At 40.4% G+C, this 24,720-nt stretch overlaps 1 protein-coding gene across 19 annotated transcripts in view; it reads left to right on the forward strand.

The window, feature by feature from the left end:
* The window catches only part of LOC309531355 (uncharacterized protein), a 313,524-nt gene that overhangs the window by 83,401 nt on the left and 205,403 nt on the right, over positions 1 to 24,720 (forward strand). For 17 of the 19 annotated variants that reach the window (XR_014219226.1, XR_014219227.1, XR_014219228.1 and 14 more), the window contains one exon: positions 23,349 to 23,419. Coding sequence is in view for 1 of the 19 variants with exons in the window: in XM_082220829.1 (XP_082076955.1) it covers positions 23,349 to 23,419 (71 nt within the window). In the remaining 18 variants the exon portion in view is untranslated. Of the gene's footprint in view, positions 1 to 1,458; positions 1,533 to 16,511; positions 16,683 to 23,348; positions 23,420 to 24,720 lie in introns of those variants that run through there. The other 2 variants (XR_014219241.1, XR_014219243.1) reach the window with 2 other exon arrangements.

The following is a 24,720-nucleotide window of genomic DNA, read 5'->3' on the forward strand; positions in this document are numbered from 1 at the left end:
CTAGGACTTATTTTGCCGCCTTATCTTGAGAATGTATAGGACAGTCACTATGAAAAGAGCTTTGTGTTTGAATTCCTGGTGAGTCAAAGGGTCAGGGCCTGCAAGTTATCTGCCTGCCAGTAAGGCTCATTTCTGAGCCCTTTATTTTTCAAGAAGAAACAAGGAGGAGGGAGCACCCTTCCTCTCCCTCCTGTTCCAAACTGTCTCTGAATCCAAGTTCTACACTTTTTGTTACCCATGCGGCTTGTACCATTGACAGTTGGTTTTTAGTTTTCTTTTGTCCTTCTTGCCTTTAAGAACTCAAGTGTAATCACAACTTTTTGAGTTCCTTTGTTCCAAGATGCACAATCAAAACCACTTCATTTTTTGCTAAGAGAGAATATTTAGCACATGTGATTCTGCATATCTAGCTGTATTTTGTTTATGATATCACTCAAGCAACTTTTTCTGGGGGGGTGTGGGGAGGAAAAAGTCTTAAAGCTTTCAGTATAAATCTATTTGACAGATGTGGAAGAGGTCCTGCCCTAAATATTTGCTAATGTTGCCACTTAATACATTGGTAATAAATACTATCTATTATTAGCACGAGAGAGGATCTGGTCTGAAAAAAGCAGGTTTATTAAAAAGACAACTGCATTAAATGTTACGAGATGACAGGGAGCTAAGAAATATGTATGCAAAAACTGCTGAGTGGTAAAATTTAGAGTAATAAATCATCCGTGCATGCCAAAATTATTGTGTGTGTAATATTAATTTAAAATCCTTTCTATTTTAAAAGCAAACAAACTCAAAGTGCTTAACCAACTTAACTGCAACTCTCTTTAATTTAAATTTATAGGCTTTTACTCCTCTGTGATGGAGAATGTAAAAAAGTGCTAAAGAAATATTAAAGCTATAAAATATTTCCAGCTTTGTTAGAGGGAAACAAATAAGTACAGCAATATTGCCATAGAATTAAAGCAGTTGGCTGGATGCCTTATTAATAAAGGAAAATATTATAGGTTTGCAATATATTGTGAGGAATATTCTTTTTGTTTCAGAATATACCTATATACCAGAGATAAAAGTGTTTATGCTGGTCATTGTTGTTTTGCAAAACAGCCATTAGCAGAAGCCCTCTAAACGTACAGGTCTCTTGTTGTTCACCTGCTGGAGCTATTCTCAAGCTCCTTGTTTAAACTTAAAGGTTTCCAATATGTCCCCCAGTCCAGATAGTATATATAGGGTGGGGGAGGGGCACTGATTGCTTTAAATGATTCCAGTCTGGGGAAAGACTCCAAGGAGTTGTTGAAAACTATAGCAAATTTCTGACCAAGCTTTATTCCTTATGTTCCCATCATTAGCGGGATTATCGTCTTCCTTTGTGGGCTGAGACCTAAGCAGACTCTTCTGCTAGACAGAGGGAAAGCATAGCTTGAATTCCAGCACAATGTCCTTTATGGGTTATTTTCCTTTTAGTGTTTTCAGAGCACGTTTTGAATCAGAGATTGAGAGGGGAAATGTGAAGCAAAGAATACCAGCAGCCATTTCAGGTACTTACGCTGAACATAAGTTTCCTCCCACTTCATTGTGACAAAGTGGGGAGAAAACAATTTCTGAAGTGCTTCTCCAACCTCAAAAGTCTCATTTAAAGAGCCTGGTAGGGAGTGTAAAAAAAATAAATAAAAATAGCCACCAAAACTTCTTAGGACCCACTATAAAGAAGAGTGTTCAGGACTGAGAATGAAGAGCAGCTGAGAACCTATGAATGCTCCTTATATTGGGGCCAAGAGATTCATTTTTCAAATTTCCTGAATAAATTTGAGTATCATTGCCTTTGGCCCCACATTCTCCCAGCAACCTCAAAGCTGCTTCCACGAGATGCAATCCCACAGTGAATACGTGTGTGAACAAGGTGACAATGTGGGCATCACATGGATCTTTCTGGTGGAATTATCTGCTTACTTGGGAATCCGGATGCCTGTTACATTTGGGAGAGAAACTGGGAGAACATTTCATGGAATTTTCACTAGTCAGAGTAGAAATTCCTGAACAGTTTATTGTGGAAGGGGCTATTAGCAGTGGCAGTAGCATACCTCTTTGTTTTTTTCCATTAAAGTGTTTTTTAAAAATAAATAAATGATTGCACCACATGCAAGAAGTTCCCAGAATGGTGGGGCAGCATGGAAGGGGTACCTAAAACTGGTGCAAATCTGCAGGTACTTTTAATGCCAACTGTGTGCTAATGTACAACCAAAATACAGAATTTACAAACCAGCACTTTCACATGTCATACTGTCACTGCTCAAGCATTTGCCTTGTCCAAAAGGCACCTCCCTGGAGTCATTCAGCTTGTTCCTGGGTAAGTGCAGCTCTGATTGGTACAAAAACTGTCTAAACTTTCTCCAGATTTATGATGAACCTTGCTGCGATCATGTGGTAACTGCATTTATCATTTAATTAAATGACTGTGCAAAATGTCTGCCATGAAAGGGTCTATCACACCATCAGCCACCTGGAAGTTCCTAAATTCATCATTACCTTAATATCTCTTAATATCTGTACTGTAACCTGATGGTGTCATGGAAGGAATTATGTCTTCAGGGCTATGGCATTGTGTTTCTGTAATGCTTTGCTACATATCGTTGTTACTCATTTTTTTACTCGGACCTCTTTAGCTGCTCTCAGGAAAGCATAAAGATCTTGATAAGCTATAGCGGACAAGGTACTCTCTCACATATGCACAGTACAATTTTGTTATGAAAGTCATGGGATGTGACTGTCTTTACCACATTCATTTAAATGTGTGGTTTCTAGATAATATGTATTACAAAGGACTGAGATGGATTTCTGAACTTGTAGGAAACCCTTGTCAGAATGGCAGGTAGCCAAAAGACTATAGGTTTCAATGTATAGCGATTATTGTTTCCCCAACATATACGGGCTCAAACTTCCTCCAAGATAATCTATGTCTAAATTAAGTCATTTGGATGGGTAACTATCCCCCCCCATTCAGAAACATGAGGAACAATGCCAAAACTAATATTTTGATTCAGATATGAAAATGAAATATTACCATAAAGTGTCCTTGTTAAACATTAATAATGGTGCCTTTTTGTTAGCTATCAGTCCTCAAGTAAGCACTTACATCCTAAAGACTAGGCCAGGGAAAGGGAAAACTTTGGCCCTCCTGATGTTACTGAACTATAACAAAGGCCAGGGATGATGGGAGTTGTAGTTCAGCAACATCAGAAGGGCCTAAGTTTCCCACACCCAATATAGGTGCTTGGGTGGCAGTCTTAACTAAAAGTAAGCACACCTGCACTCAGGGGAGGGGGCTTCTGGGTAGACTTGTGTGGCATTATGCTGTTGGGAAAAACCCAACTTTTTACCCAGTTAACAGTTCTTGAGGGTATGGCTACTGCCTCTCCTTCTGAAGGAACCTAATGTTGAGAGACTAGAGGTTGGATGATTAGGAAATAGAGTTCCATAACATTGTTGAATGTAACTCATTGGGCAAATTTTATGCCAAAGAGAAAAGATGGCTGAAACACCTCTACTGTAAGTGACAGCAAGAGTTTTCTGAGGAGGCAACTCGACTTTGGAATGTCCTCCCTAAGAAGGCATGTCTGTTATTTTGACACCAGCTGAAGACCTTCCTATTTGCCCCACAATTTTGTAGATTATTGTAGTCTGTATAATATTGGGACAGTTTTGGGTTTAGCTTTTGGGTTTTTAGTTTTGCCTTGTTTCTTATGCTTATTCGTTGGTTTTAAACTATATGTTCTGTGAATTATTTTTATTTACACTGCCCAAGAATCTTTTGATGAAGAGCATTTGAAATATTTTAAAATACATAAAAATGTATATTCCTTTAATCAAAAACATATTTATAATCTATCAGTTTTACTTCCAACAGGCCTCATAAGAGTTAGAGAGGCATAGCAACCAGGCTTTGGGCCCTGGGAAGCCAGATCAGTAAGAATTAGCAACTTTAACAGCCACCCAACTTTGTTACTGTAACAGTGAATAGTGTGTTGTGCTAGCACAGCATAACACAGGCTTCCTCAAACTTAGCCCTCCAGATGTTTTTGGTCTACAACTCCCATCATCCCTAGCTAGCGGGACCAGTGTCAGGGATGATGGGAATTGTATTACTTTTTATTACTTTCCCAACAATTTAAACAATACACAAAAAAGAACAATATAATACAACACAACACACAAACACCACACAACAAAACAAAACAAAAACAATCCAAAACAATGGGAATTGTAGTCTCAAAACATCTAGAGGGCCGAGTTTGAGGAAGCCTGGCATAACACACCCTTTCCTAACTGCAGCAAAGACATAAAGATTTTAACATAATTCTGTCCATACCAGGTTACCGATTGCCCTCTATTTTCTGATTCTCAAAAATGGAATGTGTCAGTAAGTCGTGCCCAGCTCCGCTGTTTAGGTGACTTTTTGTCCAATTTTGTTGTGATTCTCTTTTCTGTCACAATTATCTCTTGAAATAGCTCTTCTACTGTTTATTGAATGTCTACAAATATAGGGGGAAAGTAAGATACACACACTGAGTGAGGACAAGGCACACTTTCCTTGTTTTGAATGCTAACTCATTTGAGGGATATTGAAGGAAAAGAGCTTCCTCAAACACATGTGTCCAGCTGTAGCCATGAGGAATCTGTATTCACCAGCACACAAAGGCAGGAAAAGTTATTAAACACTATAAAACAAAAGAGGTGTTTAAAAGCATCTGTGTGTACCAAATCACGTAAACAGGTCCCACGTTATGTTTTAACACATTAAAATGTATAACAAATACAGATAATTAATGTAACCTGTAGGATATACAGTTACAGATATTTCTAAATCTTTCATATGTGTGTGTTACAGAAAACGCTAAATGCTGATAAATGTGACTGTGTTACACTTGTCTCCTAAACTCACTAAAATTTGAGATGCTAATTTTTCTGTTTAAAAAGGTGCCTAACTTGACTTCACTTGCACTTCAGAAGAGATGCCATTAGCATTCAATTAAACAGCCAGAACAGCACTTATTTAATGCCACAAATAAATACTTACAGGCAGGTAAACATTTTCAAGATTATTTCACAAAAGTACCATTAAGTCCTCTGGGATAAGAGGACCCACAATTTCAAAACTAAATGCCAGAAGTATTGTACTTTTTCACAGGTACACACCATAAATGGAAATAAGTACTTTTCTGATTGCACCCTTTCTAGCACCACCTGTTTAAATCCATTTGGAGTTTATATTTGTATAAATGATGTTAGATATCATCAGCTAATAACTTTGAATGGCAGGTCTCTAAAATTTAGGCAAAAGCACCAACATATAATTTGTTTCATGTGTATGGACTGCAGATTTTTTTTTTCTCTCAAGCAAACTGCACTTGCTTCCATTTCCTGTATATAAACATATTTATCCACATTATTGGATCCATCTGCTTGAGAATGAATAATAAAGATTTGGGAGGTATTTTCCCCAATACATTATTTGTTTTGTTGCTTGTGTTGGGTAACATTTAAACTTGATTTGTTGTTCTCATCATTATTATTTTTATATGTACTCCACTTTTCTTTTGAAAGCAGCCAGAAAAAGTAGGGGGAAGGCTTAAGGGGAAAAACCCCAAGTAAAAGTTAAAGGGGGAGAAAACTAAACTAAAAAGTAACAAAACTGCAGCACTTTAAATGGTATATCAGTTAAAAGCAGAACAGACTGTTTTCAGAAGCTCATTGAAATGAAGAACACAAGGGTAGCCTGCTAGATCAGGCCAGTGGTCCATCTAGTCCAGTATCATGTTCTCACTGCAACCAACCAGATGCCCATGGGAAACCTGAAAGGAGGACTTGCATGGTAGGGCACTCTTCTGGCAAACTGCCTCCAATAGTGAAGGTAGAACATAGCCATCATGGCTACTAATCATTGATAACGTTATCCTCCGTGATTTTTTCTAATCCTCTTTTAAAGCCATCAGAGTTGGTGGCCATCACTACTTCAAGACAACTGGAAGAGTGCACAGTAGGAACCCAGTGGATCTCTGGGGTCTGAACACTCATCCCCTAACACCACTTTCTGGACATGGTCCAGGAGGAAGGAGTGGAACCACTGTATAACAGTGCCCCCAGCTCCCAGCCCCTCAAGACGGTCCAGAAGGATGTTATGGTCAATGGTATCAAAGGCCGCTGAGAGATCCAGCAGAACTAGGAAACAGCTCTCACCTTTGTCCCTAGCCTGCCGGAGTTCATCAACCAGCGCGACCAAGGCAGTTTTAGTTCCATGGTGAGGCCTGAATCCCCATTGGAAGGGATCCAAATGTTCTGCATCCTCCAGGCGTGCCTGGAGTTGTTCAGCAACCACCCGCTCAATCACCTTGCCCAAGAATGTAAGATTTGAGACTGGGCGATAGTTGGCCATATTGGCTGGGTTTAAATATGCTTTTTTAAGTAGCGGTTTAATGACCGCCTCTTTCAGTGTGTCTGGGAAGCCTCCCTTGCAGGGCGGAGCATTCACCACCCCGCAGAGCCCATCACCCAGCCCTTCCTGGCTCGCTTTTATTAGCCAGGATGGGCAAGGATCAAGGAGGCAGGTGGTTGGTTTCATTCGTCCAAGCAGCCTGTCCACATTCTCGGTCTTGATCCACATCCAGTCTTCATCACACACCCATTGTGCAATATAATGTGAAAAATACATTCACACATTTCATATATTGTTAAGTTTGGTCTTCAGAAACCATTTGTTTTATATTGTAAACCGCCTTGTGGGCTTCAGATGAAGGGTGGTATAGAAATTTAATAAATAAATTAAAAATTGTCAGGCTGAACAAGAAATCAGAAAGTGTCACATTTGATTCTCCCTTCTGCCATAAAACCGCTAGTTTGTCTTAGACAAGAGGCCCTCTCAGCCTTAGCTATGGTGTGGAGATAACAATACTTAACTCACAAGGTTGTTTTAGGGATCACAAAATAATGATTGTGAAGGCCTTTGGGCGCTCAGAAATATTACAAATACTAAACAGTATTACTGGCTATTAAGTTTACTTTAATTCTCAGCCCAAGTAAAGAAATCATTTAGCAGTTCAGAGAGTGATGGCACTCTCAAGTCAGAAGACACTAGAGGTATTTTCAAGCCAGAACAGTGCACTGTAAAAATTCAGATTTTTTAGTTTTTACAAAATCAGTGCAGAGACAGAATTCACTGCTTATGGCTGAAAGGCACTGCATGCTCAAGAAAATACTTGCCCTTTCTTCTGTATCCAATTATAAATGCTGTACTTTAAAATTCATTTGTTTTAGGAAGCCAACTTCAGTTATCTTCTGTTTCAGTTCTGTGTATCTACCTCTCCAGACAGTTCCATTATTTGATTGTGGAACAGGATATCTTTCCTTGAAATTGTGTTTACAGACTGTAAGCCATTTAGGGGAGATCATGTCTTGTCTCATATACTGTACAGCATCAGATAACATAGTTGATGAATACTTGATACTAATAGGTGCTGTTTTCTCCAGGACCTACCCTACCTTCCAACTTCTGGGGTACTAAAGCATGGCTTTTCCTCTTTCAGTAGGTCCATCCTGGCAGCTAAAATTCAGGACTAAATTTTCAGAACAATTGTGGGCCGGGTAGGGTACTGCCTTGTAGTATTTAATGGTTTAGGAGCATGCCTCTTAAATAATTAAACCTTTCCACAAGTCGCTTCCGCCTTATAGCAGGGACATGTTGCGCTCTGGCCTCCTGGGCACACTTCCTCCAAACTCAGCGTGGGCGGGACAACGTCTCGCATCATGGCGAAGTGTCTTGGCCACGTCACAGCACCGAGCGCCCAATCAGGAGGCTTGAGGGCATGGCCGGGATGATTTAAACCCCGGCGCAATGCCATTTTGTTCCCTTTTGCCAACCTATCTATTACCTTCCCAAAAACTACCGTTTTATGGTCACAGCTCCTTGAAAGGCGTATATGGCAGGACAGTCGTTGCCCAGCTGCCACAAATAAGGCTAGGGGAAAAATGGATCGGCTGTGACATGGAAAGTGTTGGCCTTGGGTGGCCAGGCGATTTGCCACCCAGAAATTGTGCACAGCAATGAGGCCTTATATCGAATGGGTGGCGTTCATCTTACCAATGGCATGATTGACATTTGGTTGGCCGATATCACTAAGGGCATAAAGTGTTGGTTGCCGGTGTGAGGGTATTGGCGGTGAGCTTAGGGCTCAATTGGCAGTTAGGCATTGGAATAGTGGTGTGGGGGGGGATGTGCGGCCAGCACCTGCCCCTCCATCCTCTAAGGTATTCCGTTAAAGGAATCTGGGGGGTCTGGATCTTGTCTGAAGCCCACGGAGGGGCTAGGGCCATGCCACGACCCTAGGGAACCCAGGAGATGCTTGAGTCGGTTCATGTCGGCAGGCCTCCCCCTTTGGGGTTTACCTTAGCAGACTCCCAGTAAAGCGGGCCGGAAGTCAGATATAGTCTTGTGTGCCAATGCATAAGCCAATACATTCTGTAATCAATAAAGTTGTGGCCTAAATTATGCCCATTAACATTAACCTTATTACTGTGTCATCTTGTCTTTATTCTGGGGAGTGGTTTTGGGGAGCCTTGAGGCGCAAAGGAGTATTCTTAAGGAATGAAAACCAAGTGTTGAATAAATGCCTGGAGAAGGGTAATTGCATACCCTAGGGCTGTCCTATTCAATAATAATAATAATAATAATAATTTTACTATTTATACCATGCCCATCTGACTGGGTTGCCCCAGCCACTCTAGACAGCTTCCAACATGTATAAAACATAATAAAACATTTAACATTACAAAACTTCCCCATACAGGGCTGCCTTCAGATGTCTTCTAAAGGTTGTATAGTTCCATACCCTGCCACATTTCTCTGATGAAAATGGAGACATCCTAAGGAAATGCGGGACATTCCAAGATCAAATCAGAAGTTGGGACAGCTTCTGTAAATCTGGAAAAAGGGTCACTTAGAGGGTCTGGAATTGGCCTCTCCATGATTGCTCTAACCAGTGCCCAGAGTCTGTAGACAGGGAAAATTGTATGTGCGTGAGATCTGTCTGCGTAATTCAATGTCTTTGAAATTTGTAGAGTGTAGATTGCATAGACAATCTAAAAGCATAAGTTTGGTTGAACTTCTGAAGGTTGGGGGCTAGTGAGTGCAATCCTGACACTTGTATTTCCATTCTGTCTGCTTGTCATCTGATTAATTTAGTGTGGTTGTCATCTGAAAAGGGCCATGACATCTTATGTATAAAGGGTATACAGGCTTGTAGCTTATAAATCTGTATAGAGAGTAAATAGTGGATGGTCAAGCTGCTGACTAATCTCAATAAATAATTAAAGATTTTGTCTTTCATTTAGCACCTAATTTATTACATTATATTTTGACATACTCAGATGTTCACTGCAAATCTAATTTAGGGTATCCTAAATTCTTTTAAAATTCAGAGTCTCAAAATTAGGTTGGGCAATAAGATGCATAATTATGTAGCTGTGAATATTATTAATATTATTAATATTATTGTCTGTGGACAAACGCTGGCTCCCTCAGCCTGAAAGCGAGATGAGCGCCGCAATCCCATAGTCACCTTTGACGGGACTTAACTGTCCAGGGGTCCTTTACCTTACCTTTACCTTATTAATATTATGCTATAATTATTATTACTATTTTTAGTACTCAAAGTCAAAAGCCCCTAGGTGACTTTGGAAACAGCGGTGCATCAGTTTCTTAAGTTTTTCACATAGTGGTATAGTATGCGTGTTCCAGACTGAACAAAGGTATACATGGAAAATGATTATTCAGGATTCCAGTGTGAATCATTGGCAGCGCATATCACATTTGTAAGTGGATTTTTAAAAAATAATATTTATTACTTTTCCAACAATTTAAACACTACAAAAAAGAACAATACAATACAATACACAAACACTACATAACACTAACACATTAAACTAACAAAACAAAACAAAAACAATTTAAAACACATCAAACAATTTCAATATCTTATCTTTCATTCACTTATTTCAACGACCTCCTCACACCTCCCTTTTTGTATTCCACTTCTGTTAATTGTTTCAGCAATTCCTTTCCATCTTCCTCTGTTTTCTATCCTATAATTATCTTAACACATTCTAACCTTATTTTTTCCTTTAATATTCTATTAATCTATTTATACTTAATTCCTTATAACATTTCTACTAAAGCCATATAACTTCATTCCAACATTCTTCTAACATTCATTAATTTTATAGTATTTCTGTAAATAGTCTTTAAACTTTTTCCAGTCTTCTTCCACCGACTCTTCTCCCTGGTCTCGGATTTCTGCCAGTCATTTCCTCCAGTTCCATATAGTCCATCAACTTCATCTGCCATTCTTCACGGGTGGGTAAATCTTGTGTCTTCCAATACTTCGCGATGAGTATTCTTGCTGCTGTTGTTGCATACATAAAAAAAGTTCTATCCTTCTTTAACACCAACTGGCCGACCATGCCCAGGAGAAAGGCCTCTGGTTTCTTCAGGAAGGTATATTTAAATACCTTTTTCAATTCATTATAAACCATCTCCCAGAATGTCTTAATCCTTGGGCATGTCCACCAAAGGTGAACTCTAATCCTCAGATTCGTCTGTTTTTCTTTAAGTTCAATCATAGCAAGCGTCAACTTATGTTCATCAAGTTGCCTCTGTAGGGCTGGGACTCTCTCTCTCTCTCCAGTTGTGTTACTTTACATTCAGCAGCAACGGCTTTCTCCCTGGCTTCCTCCGCAGTTTGCCGTATCAAAGTAGATTCCTGTATCAATTTCTGGATGGTTTCTGTATTGGTATTCACCTTTTGTCCCGGATTATTTATACTTTCTGTATTTAAGTCAATTTTAGTAGTTGCAACATCCACTTTCGCATTTATCGCATCTATTTTCTTGTTAAGTTGTTCCAGTGAAACATTTATCTTATCTAATGCAACCGCTAAGGCCTCTTCTGTCGACATTCCTCTTGGTTTTGAGTGTACTGGTGCAAAGGCAGCAGCAGAAGAAGCAGGGAGGCCTGATGTTGAGCCTCTCCTGGGTTGCTGCCAAGTCCTCCCAGACCTTAATGTTTTTTCAGCAGTTGGCTGGTCTGTTTTTTCCTTTCCATTTGCCATAGCACTTAAAAGATTCAAGGTCAGTCCCAGAGTCTCACAGTGTTTTATCTTGCAGCTGGAAATTCCCCTAGCCCAGCTCTTATAAAGCAACCAGTTTCAAAGGCTTCCACTAGGGGGAAACAGTTTCTATTTATATTAGTCAGTAATGTCCTCTTTTAAGCACAGTTCAAACAATCCAAAGTTAGTTTCAGTTTTCGGTTACTTTTACTCCTTTTTAAAAGCAGCCGGAGACTGTAGAAACAATGTATTTCTCTTATTTAGCTAAATGTCAATGAACGTTCTAAACGCTGTCAATGAACATTCCAAAAGACGTCAGTCCTGCTAGCAGCCCATTTCCAGGGTCAGAGCGGCGGTATTTTAACTCTCTTCACTCTCTCCTACAGGCATACTCAGTCCACAACTCCCCCCCTCTTTTCCTGCCTCCAAGGGGGGGGTTAATGTTCTTTACTGATGGAAATTTAGTCTTTTACAAAAGGCTTTCCAAGACTTCAGCTTGCAGCCTCATTGCTTCAGTCTATTTACAAAAGGGGGAAGGTGGACTTCCTGTATTGAACCTCCCCGTTTCGATACCAATTTAAAAATCCAATTCTCCCGCTTCAGCTCTACTCACGGGTAATTACTTTAAAGTCAAATTGTCCACAGGAAAATGTCAGTGCTCTCCAGCAACAGCTATGCGGCTTCACTCCGTGGAAGAAGCAGACGATTCGAAGCACCGTGCCGCTCACCCCACGTCGCTCCGGACCCCCAAAACTGGGTTTCCCCACGAGTAGGGGAGGCACAAAGGGTGCCCGCCGAATCCCACGCTCACAGGCTTCTCCCGCCTGTGATTTTTTGCGGGTCTCCGCCTTCACCATGGTGGCCAGACCCAGATTCCCACGGAGCAAATTCCTCCCGATCAGAGGAATTCTGCCATTACCGGAGGCACCAACCCGGAAGTGCTTTTATTTTTATTTTTAAATTTATAGTCCCTCCCCCTTTCCTACAAGGAACTCAGGGTAGCAAACATGGTTCTTCCTCATTTTGTCCACTATCAGATGGGTCAGTGCCTTATAGCCACATGTAAGGCACTTTGTCATCTCTTCTGCTTTACTTGGTGTGATCAGATGCTCCTCTGAACATACTGTGAATTCATTATCCAATCCATCAAGCAGTTTCTTCTCTAGAAGAGAATTAAGTGCATTGAGAAATCTGTATGAAAGGGTCTCCCAGAAGCAGTGGTTTTTTTAGTTTTCAAATTCAAAGTATAATTCTCAGTAAACATGATGCTCTAAGCATGCTGGTTACCTTGTAGAAATGTTAGCAGCATACCAGGTAACAGCAGATAGTGCCAATGAGACAAATAAAACTTTGGCTTTATGGAGATGCTGCTTCCAACTAGATAGGCCATTTCACTGTTCAGCAAGTTTATTCGACCTTTTATGAACTTGTGTTCTGCTTCTGATATCTGGGCAAGAATGCCTGAAAATATTAGTTTTTCAAATTCCAGATTCCCTGCAGTCATTTTCATCGACAGGGAGTTGTCTGTGCAAGAGGTTACTTTCTTTTATGTGTGTGTATTTTTAAATACCAACAACATATTTAAAGGTACTTAAATATTAGAAAAATGAGCTCAGTTAAAAAGTAAAACAGTCCTGGAATAGGGTGCGTCATTGTGTTATCCAATATTCCTTATTGTACAAATTTACTCTTTGTTCTGGTTCCTTTTGACTGAGCATTAGAATAGTATTGTGTTTATCTTGTTATCCTAATGTTTTGGCTGTGGTCTGGACCAACAAAGAAAGTTTACAATAAGTTTCAAAACTAGGGGAAAGGGAAAGGGGTATAAAGGGCTAGTCTAGTTAGCTCCTTCAACTTCCTGAATCCACGTCCTTCTGAGAAAATTGATCAAACAAATTGCTTGGTTGCCCACTTTCCAGCCCTCCTTGTGGCTCTGTGTTAAAAGTAGGAAACAGGTGATTTTGCTATGGATGGATATTAGGGTTGCTTTTTCAAAAAGCTGCTATAGAAAGTACTTTCCTTTTTGGTTATTTACACTATATTCTTAAACTTGGAAATGTTTTTGTCTGCTTAAGGACTTAGATCGTTTTGAATTCCTAAACGAAATGACCTGATCCTAAAATTATTTGATTAATGTTTGGAGCAGCGTTTAGCTGTTTATTGGATTTTGCTCTTCTTCAGTTACTGGGGTTACCTAGCCAGATGGGTGGGATCATCCTCATCATTATAGCACTCTTCTTGGCAGTGTTAACATATTTATTCCTGCAATACAGGAGATTGGACTGGGTGGTCCTCAGGGTCCCTTTCAGCTCTACAATTCTATGATTCCATTTCAAATTTCAGATTTAAGTGCATTGGGAAAGAAAATATTGAGAGTATTTTTTTTAAAAAAATACACATTTATGTCTGATTAGAATAGAATTGGGAACGTGGGTGGTGCTGTGGGTTAAACTACAGAACCTAGGACTTGCTGATCAGAAGGTCGGCGGTTTGAATCCCCGTGACGGGGTGAGCTCCAGTTGCTCGGTCCCTGCTCCTGCCAACCTAGCAGTTTAAAAGCACGTCAAAGTGCAAGTAGATAAATAGGTACCACTCTGGCAGGAAGGTAAACGGCGTTTCTGTGCGCTGCTCTGGTTCGCCAGAAGGGGCTTAGTCATGCTGGCCACATGACCCGGAATCTGTCCGCCGGCTCCCTCGGCCAATAAAGCGAGATGAGCACTGTAACCCCCAGAGTCGGCCACGACTGGACCTAATGGTCAGGGGTCCCTTTACCTTTACCTTTAGAATAGAATTACAGGTAAAAACATGCAGAACATGACTCAGATAAGAAACAGATTCGCTCATTCGTAATGTGTCCTTGCTGGGATTATCTTCATACCAAGTGCTGAACCCATATAAAACAACAAGAGCATTTTATTACCTAGCTTGGATAAACAGAAAGAAATGTAAATCACTCTTAAATTGCAAGGAGCTGCTTTTAAATAAGTCAATCAAATCTAATTAAGAGAAAACTTAAGGAGTAGAATTAAGCAGTAGAATTTCTTAAATTATAAATTATATTTATCCTACTTTTTAATTTAATTTCACAACGTTAGAAAAGTTACTGCATCTCTTTTTTTAAAAAATGCACATAAAGTATTTTGTCCCTAAAGATCTTAAAGGTGAATCACAAACATGACATATAGGAATATTTTGTTACTTGTTTCCCCTGAATAGTTAAAATAGGGGTGATAGTGTGAGTACCCATAATTCTTCTTGTTTGGGTTTGGGTTAGTCTGCTTGCTTGCTTTTCTGTATTGTTGCACACCAGCCCAATTTCCAAGCAGTGCGAGATTCCAGGGTTTCCAGGGTTCAGTTTCCTCAGAATGTGAGACAGCGAAGTCTGTGGTGTCCTTAGGATATATGGTTTATTTACACATATCAACACCTCAAGAGGGCCTTCCTTCTCCCATAGCCACAGCCTTGGATTCAAGCAGAAATCAAGCATGTCTTTCTTCCTTTCAGGCTTCTGCCTGCAGCCTGCTTCTAGCTCACACATCTCAACTCTGGCCTTTGTCTTTCTTACTACCAACTAGGTCAGCAGTGGCACAAACTATAGGGAGATCTGGGAGCCTGAGCACCCACAAAAGAATTGCCACCATAGGTTGGGTTCCGAAACCTCGCGAGGCCTCTGAAAGCATCTCCGAGGCCTTGAAAGACCTCCAAGTTTCCATGAGATCTCGGAACCTGACATCCAGTGCCACTGGAAGTCAGTTTCTGAAGTCGGGGGCATGCGTGACGCCATGACATTACGCTGCATGTGACGTCATGACACCACACACACTGGGCAGCCATAAACGGGGGCCCAAGTTGGCTCCCCTGCAGGTGAGGGAGGGGGGCCATGCACTTGTCCTCTGACACAGAGCCACATTAGTTCCTTTGTTACCTTAATGAGCCATACTTTGGGGCCCATTATCAAGAAACATGTTTGGCTCTTGCAGCAATTGAGTCCTGTTAAATCCAGGAATTGGAAGAGACTCAGGCATACAGCCTCCCCCCCCCCCCAAAAAAAAGCATTTCTCTTTGTTTCAGTTTCTAGTCCCTGTGTGTGTACATAGGTCAAATCTGTAACAATAACACTTAAAATACGTAACGTGAAAATAAAACAAAAGCACTAAAATTAATAAATCTAATAAATATAGTAAATAGGCAGTGAATACAGTAAAATGGACATCAGATCCCATAGAAATTTAAAAGTACAATAGAATTACAGTAAACAAAACAGAAACAGCATCATAGATTTCAGCAGACCAGTTAAAATAATAAAAAATCAAAAGTGAACAAAAAGGTTTTCACATCCTGTTTAAAGGCTTGAATACGGAGAGGTAGTCTATCACCTTTGGTACCAAGTTCCAGAAACATTGTTAAAAGTTATTAAAATAAATGGAATATAAGAGTGGGGAAAGGGGGATATAACAAAAAGAGATTGGAAGGAGTAGTAAATATAAAAAATGAAAAGATGTAAGTATGACTGGGGCAGGGATGTGAAGAAATAATTACTTTGACCATAATTTAGCTAACAGTGAAATCTGTTCTGCATATCTAAGAATTGTGAGACTTGTGTTTTTTGAACCACACACCCAAACCCAGTACGTGGGAAATCACTTTTGAAAACAAAGAGCGTTTTAAGAAGGGTTTGTGATAATGGCATTGGAATCAGAACAAACAAGCCAAAATGTTACACTGGGTGTGTATCAAATGTAAGAAAACCTTAATGTAACTATTTAGCTCTCACCCTATGCCCAGGATACAATAACCAAAGTTATTTTGACTTGGGAACTTAAATTTTAATTTCCTTCAAGTATTTACAATATAATGCTTTAAACTTTTCCATTTGTGCCTTTCATGAAAGGTAAAGTTTTTAATGTTTGGTAGAAGTGTAACGAGAAGAGAATATTTATGTAGTTTTTCTCATTTGATTTTTTAAAAAATCTGTGACCTATTTTTGAATGGGTGAAACAGCTGGATGACAGTAAGAGAAAGTTGGCTGGGAATTTCGACTCCTTTAGAAACAGTACAAGCAAGAATTTGGGCCTGATTTCACAGAATATTAAGCTTTGGAAAACTAGGACCTTGGATTTCTGCATGCATTTGTTTGTTTGTGCTTAAATCCTGCATGATGGGGCTTGTATGTATCTCCTAGGGTTGCCATAGTTCAAAAAGTGGAAATCCGTTTTTGACTTACTTTGAGCAATTTTGTTAGGAAAATCAGCAAAACCGACACTACTGACCCGGCTTGCCATATGTCTGGATTTTCCCGGATTTTTTTTTTTTTTTTGCCGATTTCTGCCCGGATGCTGCTTCCACCTGCAGTATTCTGGTTGTCCTTGAAAAAGCTTGGGGTGGGGGGTGGTTTGCTGTTCTCTGGGGGGGGGGAGAAGTTTAAGTTTTCCCTCCATTGTCATGAAATTGGTGAACCCCCTACCCCCCATGTGGCAAGTAGCATTGGGAGAAACCTTCCATTGGCATCAGTGGAAGTGACTGCCTTAGGAAGTGGTGAGTTCTCGTTTGCTGGAGGTCTTCAAACTGAGCTTGGACAGAAAGCTGCATTGAGCAGACGGCAGAACTTAGAAGATGTTGCAGCCAATATCAGTATTCAGATTTGAAAACTATATCAGCTGGAATGATGATAAACCAGTGGTTTACAACACCAAACTAGCATCTAGGAACCCCAGACATATTTTTGTACTAATAAAGAGATTGGATATTAACCTCTGCGAACAGAACTGGTTCAGAAGCACCTTTTTGTGCGTAGATCTAAAACACAAGGCTATTGTTCACATCCTTCCTGTTAGTGCCTTAAAGAGTCTACCTTGGAATGAATTGAATAGTAGGGCTCATTCTTCAGTGCTGGAACTTTTGTATCTCATCAGTGTGATGTGCCATTTGGGACTGCTGGGTTTATACCCATTTTGCAGGTACATGATGCTGATTCTTCCAGAAAAAATAACAAAAGGCCAAATGAATGGACTGGTAGTTTATGTCACCAGCACTAACCACTAATCCTTGATGTATATGACCTTTCAAGTACCTTCCAGTTGTATGAATTATGATGACCAGTTATTGCTTTTCAATGAATTTAATATCAGGCTTAGTTAATCAGTTCTCCTCTCTCCACATATGACCTCAGTATAGTTGAAAGTAATTTATCACCAGCAATACCACACCCTTCATTCTTCTTCCCCTCAAGCTCGTGATTTGTTCATTTAGGCCTTTCAAGAAATTCTTCTTTTTAATCAAAATCATTAACAGAATCTGTTTACCATCTTGGATCCATTTTTCTGCCTCTTGGCTTATTTGGAAGTTATACAACTGAACTGTTTTTCCAAGTTGTTTCCTTTAAAGAGAATCTGGTCTTCAAATTTAGACAAAGTGTTGTAAAAGCTATTGACAATGCAAGAAATTAAAAGGTGTATTTTTTTCTTAATTCAGTGCCATGTATAAATGCAATATAGTCTATATTATAATATTTGCAGGATCTTGATTCTTGAACTGAATCTGTTCCAGGAGTCTGTTTGACTCCCGAAACCATTAAAAAGCCAAGGCATGGCTTCCTATTGGCTGTAGGAGCTTCCTGCACTCAGGAACACTTAATTCCAGGTTTGCTGCATTCGGGAGCCGATTTGTTGAGGAGCCAAGCCGTTCAAGTACCAAGGTACCACTGTACAGTGGTGCCCCACAAGACGAATGCCTCGCAAGACGAAAAACCCGCTAGATGAAAGGGTTTTCCGTTTTTCGATGCACTTCGCAAGACGAATTTCCCTATGGGCTTGCTTCGCAAGACGAAAACGTCTTGCGAGTCTTGCGATTTTTTTCGCTTCCTCCCCCCTTTTTCTAAGCCGCTAAGCCTTTAATAGCCACTAAACCGCTAATAGCGCTAAGCCGCTAAGCCGCTAATAGGGTTGCTTCGCAAGACGAAAAAAACGCTAGATGAAGAGACTCACAGAACGGATTATTTTCGTCTTGCGAGGCACCACTGTATGTGTATGTTTTAAGCAGTGACAGCATATGAAAAATGCTTGTCTATATTACTTTCTCAAGGCTTACTGTTTGACTTCTGCACTAAAGCTGGAGGACAGGGCCTCCTTAATGCTGGGAATTTCCTCCTTGGTGTATGGTCTTTCTGTTGTGAATATGGAGAGAACTGGTTTCTCTATATACCTGTTGTACTTCATCCCATAGCTTGTGTAAGGAAATGCATGGCTGTAATTATGCACAGAATTATAGCTGCTACTAATCATACTAACAGCATTCTCTGTTCTCTGGGTGCCTATCTTTATGTAGCCACAGTGGCACCATCCATACACCAAAGGAAAGTATTGGCAGGCCGAGGTAGAACCTCAAGGTTTGTAGAGGTGGATAGCTCAGTCGGTAAGAGTGCGGTGTTGAAAATGCCAAGGTTGCAGGTTTGATCCCCATAAGGGACAGCTGCATATTCCTGTATTGCAGGGGGTTGGACTAGATAATCCTCGATGATTCTATGAGAAGCAACAACAAAGAAAGAAAGAAAGAAAGAAAGAAAGAAAGAAAGAAAGAAAGAAAGAAGATGGACCTAAAGCTAGGTGTCTGAAAGCCCAATACAGCCCAGTGAAGACAGAGCATGATAAATGACCATGGGATTTAACAGATGATCCTGAGACTCCACGCTGCAACATTTTGCTGCAGATTCCACTTGTATTAATATGAAGTTTTCAAAAGTTAAGCATTTTCCCGTATTAGTGAAATCGCATGATAAAATAACATCAGACTGACTCCTACCATTTCTAAATATATATTTTGGTGATCTCACAACCATATCTTTTGGAGATTTGTAGCAGCGTGGAGGAAAGTGGCTGGTAGTATCCATGTGAAATGCTGTGCACACTAATGGGTTTCCCCGCAGGACAATCGCCTTGTAGATACAATTTCCAACAGACCCGTGAAGCAGGTCTTAGTTGATATGCCTGCAAATTCCCTCGAGGTATCAAGCCTCTCAACATGTGCAAACAGAACCAGTCATTGGAAGAGAAGTGTATCAATCACTTCAGAAAAGTCTGACTATGCCTTTTAGTATCAGTGGGAATTCAAAAAGGTCAATAAGCTCAAGGCCAGAATGTCATGGCACACATACAAAAAGAAAATAGATATTCCCCATATTAGTTAAGAACATTGGGGGGGGGGGAGAAGGTGTATATTATGAAAGAAAACGCTGGATTTGAACCGCACTTAATGTGTTCAGCCTTCTACATCAAGTGGTGAAAACAACTGCATAACTTTACTCACATCTGCTGTTTAAAACCACCAATTTCTTTTCAGTTTCCTCCTTCCCTGCTTTACACAAATTTCTGCTTTTCACCTGTCCATGTCTCCCCTTTCTTGCTCCTATGCCATGACCACAGCTGATATGTAACCATCCTTTTCTTTTGCTCTTTTCCCCTACCCCTTCCCGACTTCATGGAAATTCAAGATTGTGATGAGGCACTACAAATCCTCCACTGGGAGCTGGGCTATAACAACCTTGCATTTTTCTCTATATATGGGAAGACAGAGATGGGAGAACTTTTAGCTCACCTGGGTTTGTCGGACTCCAGCTCCCGTCAGCCCCAGCCAGAACAGCAAGAGAGCTTATGGGAGTAGCAGTCCATCTGAAGGACTCAGAGTTCCCCATCCTTGATTTAATAAATATCATGTTATCTTGGTTATCCCATACCCTCCAACATTTTTCCGATGAAAATAGGAGCATCTTAAGGAAAAGCAGGACATTCTGGGATCAAATCAGAAACCAGGACTGCATCTGTAAATCCGGGACTGTCCCTGGAAAATGGGGACACTTGGATGGTCTGTATCCTATTCTTTTAGGATGTAAATAACTAGCATAAATTTCAAAAATTCAATGTAAATGAACTTAGGCTGATGATACATTGCTTCTTTATTTTTATTTTTGTATTTAAACATTAATTTTGGAAATACAGGGGTGGCTTCTAGTCCTTCCGTGGCATTACATGCTTCTCCTTAGGAGCAAGTGGGTGACTGATTCATGGATGTGTCATGTAGCGTCTAATGGCATTCTGATGGCTCCCTTCCCCCTTCCCCTGCCTACTGATGTTTGCTTTAAGAAAAGAACGGTTCTTAAGAACAGTTTTGAATTGCCAACAAGTTTATGGACTTGCTTTTTTTGTTTTGGAAATTAACTACTTTAATTACCTGCCTTGTCTGCTAGACTATTACTTGCCTTGTCTGCTGTGTTTATGGCCTTGCCATTTTCCTTGTATGGGCCACTTTAATTATCTTTGTTTGCTCAAGAATGAGAATAAGATTTACAATGAAGGATCTGTGCCTGTTTCCATTGTGGTGGGATCCTGTGAAAGGGCCTCCCAGTCAAAATCATGCTGTGGTTTAATTGAAGACAAAAGCATATCTCTGGACTTTCATTAAATGCTGTGTATCAGTTACAGGGAGACTGTGAGTTAGAGATACCGCAGTATGTTTATTTTAGGATACTGTATAATCTCACCTTCTCCCAACCCCATTTTGTTGCTGTTATTTCCCGCCCCTTTTATCCTGAAGAGGCCAGCGTAAGAGTTTAACAAAGCACTTTATTGACAGGATAAGTAAAATGAAGAATCAAAGAGGCACCCTTAATGACCTTTTGTGGACATAAATCATTAATGTTATGTGTTGTTGCTAACATCCTGCATGGGTCATTAAAAAAAACCCGGTTGGCCCTTCACAATGCAAGCAGAGGTGTTGGTTCTGAATAAAAATTTCCATTGCAAGCAGAAATGTTTTCCCACCTTTGATTTTTCTTCCTCTTTGGATTTTTGTATGCCCCCTCTGCCAAATTTCCCATTGAGTGTGAACCAAAACAAACAAGCCAAGTATTTTGTTTTCAAAGTCCCCTTAAAAACAAATGATCATGAATTACATTGCTTATTTTGATTTCTGCATGTCTTTTCAAGGCTTTCTTTTATTTCAGTTTTTAGGGAAAGACATTGTTAGGTATGTTTTTATCTCATGAAAAGCTGTAATTTGAGAGATTCAGTAAATCAAGGGCAGACAGTTTAATTTCTGTAGAGCATGTCTAGCCTGCCAGCCATTTCTTCATACCTCACACGACCTCTCTTTGGCAAATCAAATCTGGTAGACATTAGGAGACCCATGAATCTAACATGGCTGACCCCTATTCTGAATATGTTACACAGTGTGGCAATACTCAGAGAACAGCAAGGTGCTTCATAGTAGAGATCAGTTTAATCATCGTAAGAAGAACACTCCTGGATGAAATGGTTCATCCAGTCCAGAATTCTAAGCAGCGTCCAAACAGATGCCTCCAGAAACTGCACCCACAAACCTCAAAGGAACCCACAGTTATTTGCCACCACAGTTATGTGTTCAGTGGACCATAGTTTCTTGACGCGGAACTTCCACTCTGGCCCAAACTACATGTAACAATGAACATACCACTTGTAGTTGGTTGAAATACATTGGGTCCTCCTTTAAAGAGGGCATGTATTGTGGTGAGATCTGGAAAACGACACCCTGTGTTGTGGGTGGGTACGATTGGTCAGCCACAACACCCGATTGGTAGGTCCCTCGTAGCTGGGTGCAATCTGGCCAATGGGACGCAGTCCAAACGGTTTGAGGGACCTATATATACCTATGCACGTGACCCAGAGCTTCTTCTTTCGGGGCATTTATTCGGAACACCCGCCCACCTCTCCCTGTTTTTAGGGCTTTGCACTTGACCTTGCTATGCCGTCGTGTGTTGTCTGTCGTTGGAGCAGGAGCATGGCAGGAACTTTCCCCACTTGGCTGATTGGCTGGTGCCATTTGGGTTTCGCCTGCTGCATAGCAAATCATCACAACTTGTAAAGTTGCAGATAGGTTCTGGTTCAGGTGATAGGGATGGGAGAACGCTCTCGTCATCCCTATCTGAAGGGTATTCCGTTAAAGGAATCCAGGTACTTGATGGTTTGGTCAACCCCTGAGAGGGGGTTGTGCCCGTGCCTGAGTCCAGGTGTTCACCCTTGGCTGACCTATGCTGGAACCCTGGGTCAGCGCTACCTGCATGGCAGGGAGCTAGTCAAACCAGAGCCTATGCAACCATTCACTTTCTGTAATCAATAAACTTGTGGCCTAAATTCTGCCAAAAACCAAAACCAAAATTTGAGTCTTGTGTGAATTTATTTAGGGGGGGGGAGCTTTCTGGGTCTGAACATGCAAAAATCAGTAGATTAGCAGGCGTGGGGAAAGCCATCAGGATTGGGTTAATGGCATGCAGGAAGGGCAGAGCTAGCCGTTTCCCAGCCCACTCACAGTTACTACCTTGGCTGCATTAATTCACAGGATACATGCTCCTGTTGGTGCCAGTAGGAGCCATATTTGTCTAACCCTTAAGTAGGTTGGTGGTTACCACAGCATCTTGTGGTAATGAATATAAAAACATGTTATATTCTGTCATTGAATTCCACTTTCGGCAATATGGATATAATTATTGTTTGCATAAGACCATTTGAATGCTTGCAGCTATGAATATAAGAACATATTGCAAATAATATCCCATCAGTTTGGAGTCATATTCCAAATTCAGAATTATGCATATCATGATTGTTAGTTACCATGAGATAATTTGAATGCTTAGTTTTTATTTCTGTAAATTGCAGGGGGTGGGGCACGTGTTATCTACATTTTGTTTTTGTGTATCAGATCAGGATATTCTTTTATAATGGCCAAATGAGAAAATTGGTGTAGTGACTTTAGAATTATCTCTGATCCTATGTTGTTTGAGTATAGAAATAATAACTGTTTACTGTGAATAATCTTTGCTCAGAAGAGAGGCCCAAGAATAGGCTAACGTGAGGAATGAATTACTCTTTCTTTCTACACAGCATGATCAGGTCAGGGTTGAGGGCAGAGAGGTTGGAGGGTGGTTGTGAATGCAAAACTTGGCATATGAACAAATAAAGGACTTAATGTTTCATGGCCCTAAGTATGTTGGCTTTTACAGGCGTGGTATCACTGATATTTTTAATGGAAGTAATCGCTTGAGCTTTAAAGCCAGCCTTTTATTGAAGTCTTGAAAATAGATATCCAAACAAAAATCCAATAAAATTAGCAACCTTTGAATCAAGCTTAGAAACGTGTGTGGATTTTTAACTGGTTTTTATTACCTTCATTTTCTAGGTCTTCGGGGATTTTCACCATGTAGCTGGCAACACAGTTCTTATTTAACCATCAGGCGTACTGCACAAATGGTAAGTTGTTTTGGCACAGCACGGTTATTACTGTGTAACTCAATGAATATTTGCAGTACTTGCATTCGTTGCCCAATGTTTTCCTGACAAATATGTAGAAAATTACAAAGTTCCTTATTTGAATTATTTACTTACCTATTATATATTTGTGTGTGTGTGTGCCAGCCCTTTAAGGAGCTCCTAGTGACATGCACTTGAATTATCCCATTTTATTCTCACAGCATTCCTGTGAAGCAAGTTAGATTGGTGTGTGGGGTTGGCCCTACTTTTAGGCAAAGTGAGGTTTCCCTCTTAGGCAGCGGCTTTTGGATATCATGAGATGGAAGAAAATAAATTATTATTTATTATTGTGGCATATTTGTTCCCAGCAAGGTATTCTGGAAAGTGTTTTTTGCCTCAGGGTCCAAAATAACTTGGCCAGCCTTGGGTCCTGTGCACTTTGACTGGGATTTATTTGTATGTCAATTGCTGTCCTGCCTCAAGCAGAAAATATATGACTTGCCCAAGGTCGCAGTGAGCATCCCTGAGAATTGAGGTTTAAGCCCATGCCTCTCTGTTCCAAATCCAGCATTCTAACTACTGTGAAACCCTGCCTCTTTCCAGGCTATCATTGCTGTTGAGGTTTATTTTGTGATGAAAAACCTTATTTGGAGCAGAATTTCTAGGTCTCAGGTATTTTAGGCACTCACTTAGGCTTTTATATGCTGGTTCACTCCCAGGTATGTTGACTTCATTCTTTTTTCCCTGTATTGATCATGCACCCTGAGTCCCTGACCCATTAGCATGCTGGCCTTGCCCTATTCAAAACTGCCAGGCTTCCCCCATCTGTTGAAAACATACTTGTTGTGCCCCCCATACCAGTCTGAACCTCATTAACTGAGACCATCACTGGCTGGGCAATTTAAAATCACTACATGGCAAGCCAGTTGTTAACCTATGAAGAAAATCACCTAATCATCTCAAACCAAGACTAATGAATAATCAGAGATTTTTTTAGTTTGAATATCTTCCTGATGGAATGCCAGATATGTTGAACATGAGGGCTTGACTCCTTATATGAGGAGTAACATAAAAGATGCGTGATGCAACCAGTCTTAAATCTTATAGACTAGTTTCTTCCCCCAAACCCTTAATGTTCATAGTGTATACACACTTTTGATTTTACAACTTGTCTGGGTTTCCCAGATGTTTTCACATTGTCATGAAATGGCTTTGTTGATATCCAACATTTCCACTTGAAACTTTACAATCAAGTGGGAGAGGCTCTTCTTCAGGTCCTGTGTTACACGCTCGAATGTTTG

Source organism: Podarcis vaucheri, assembly GCF_965113315.1.
Source record: "Podarcis vaucheri genome assembly, chromosome: 4".
Taxonomy (NCBI): domain Eukaryota; kingdom Metazoa; phylum Chordata; class Lepidosauria; order Squamata; family Lacertidae; genus Podarcis; species Podarcis vaucheri.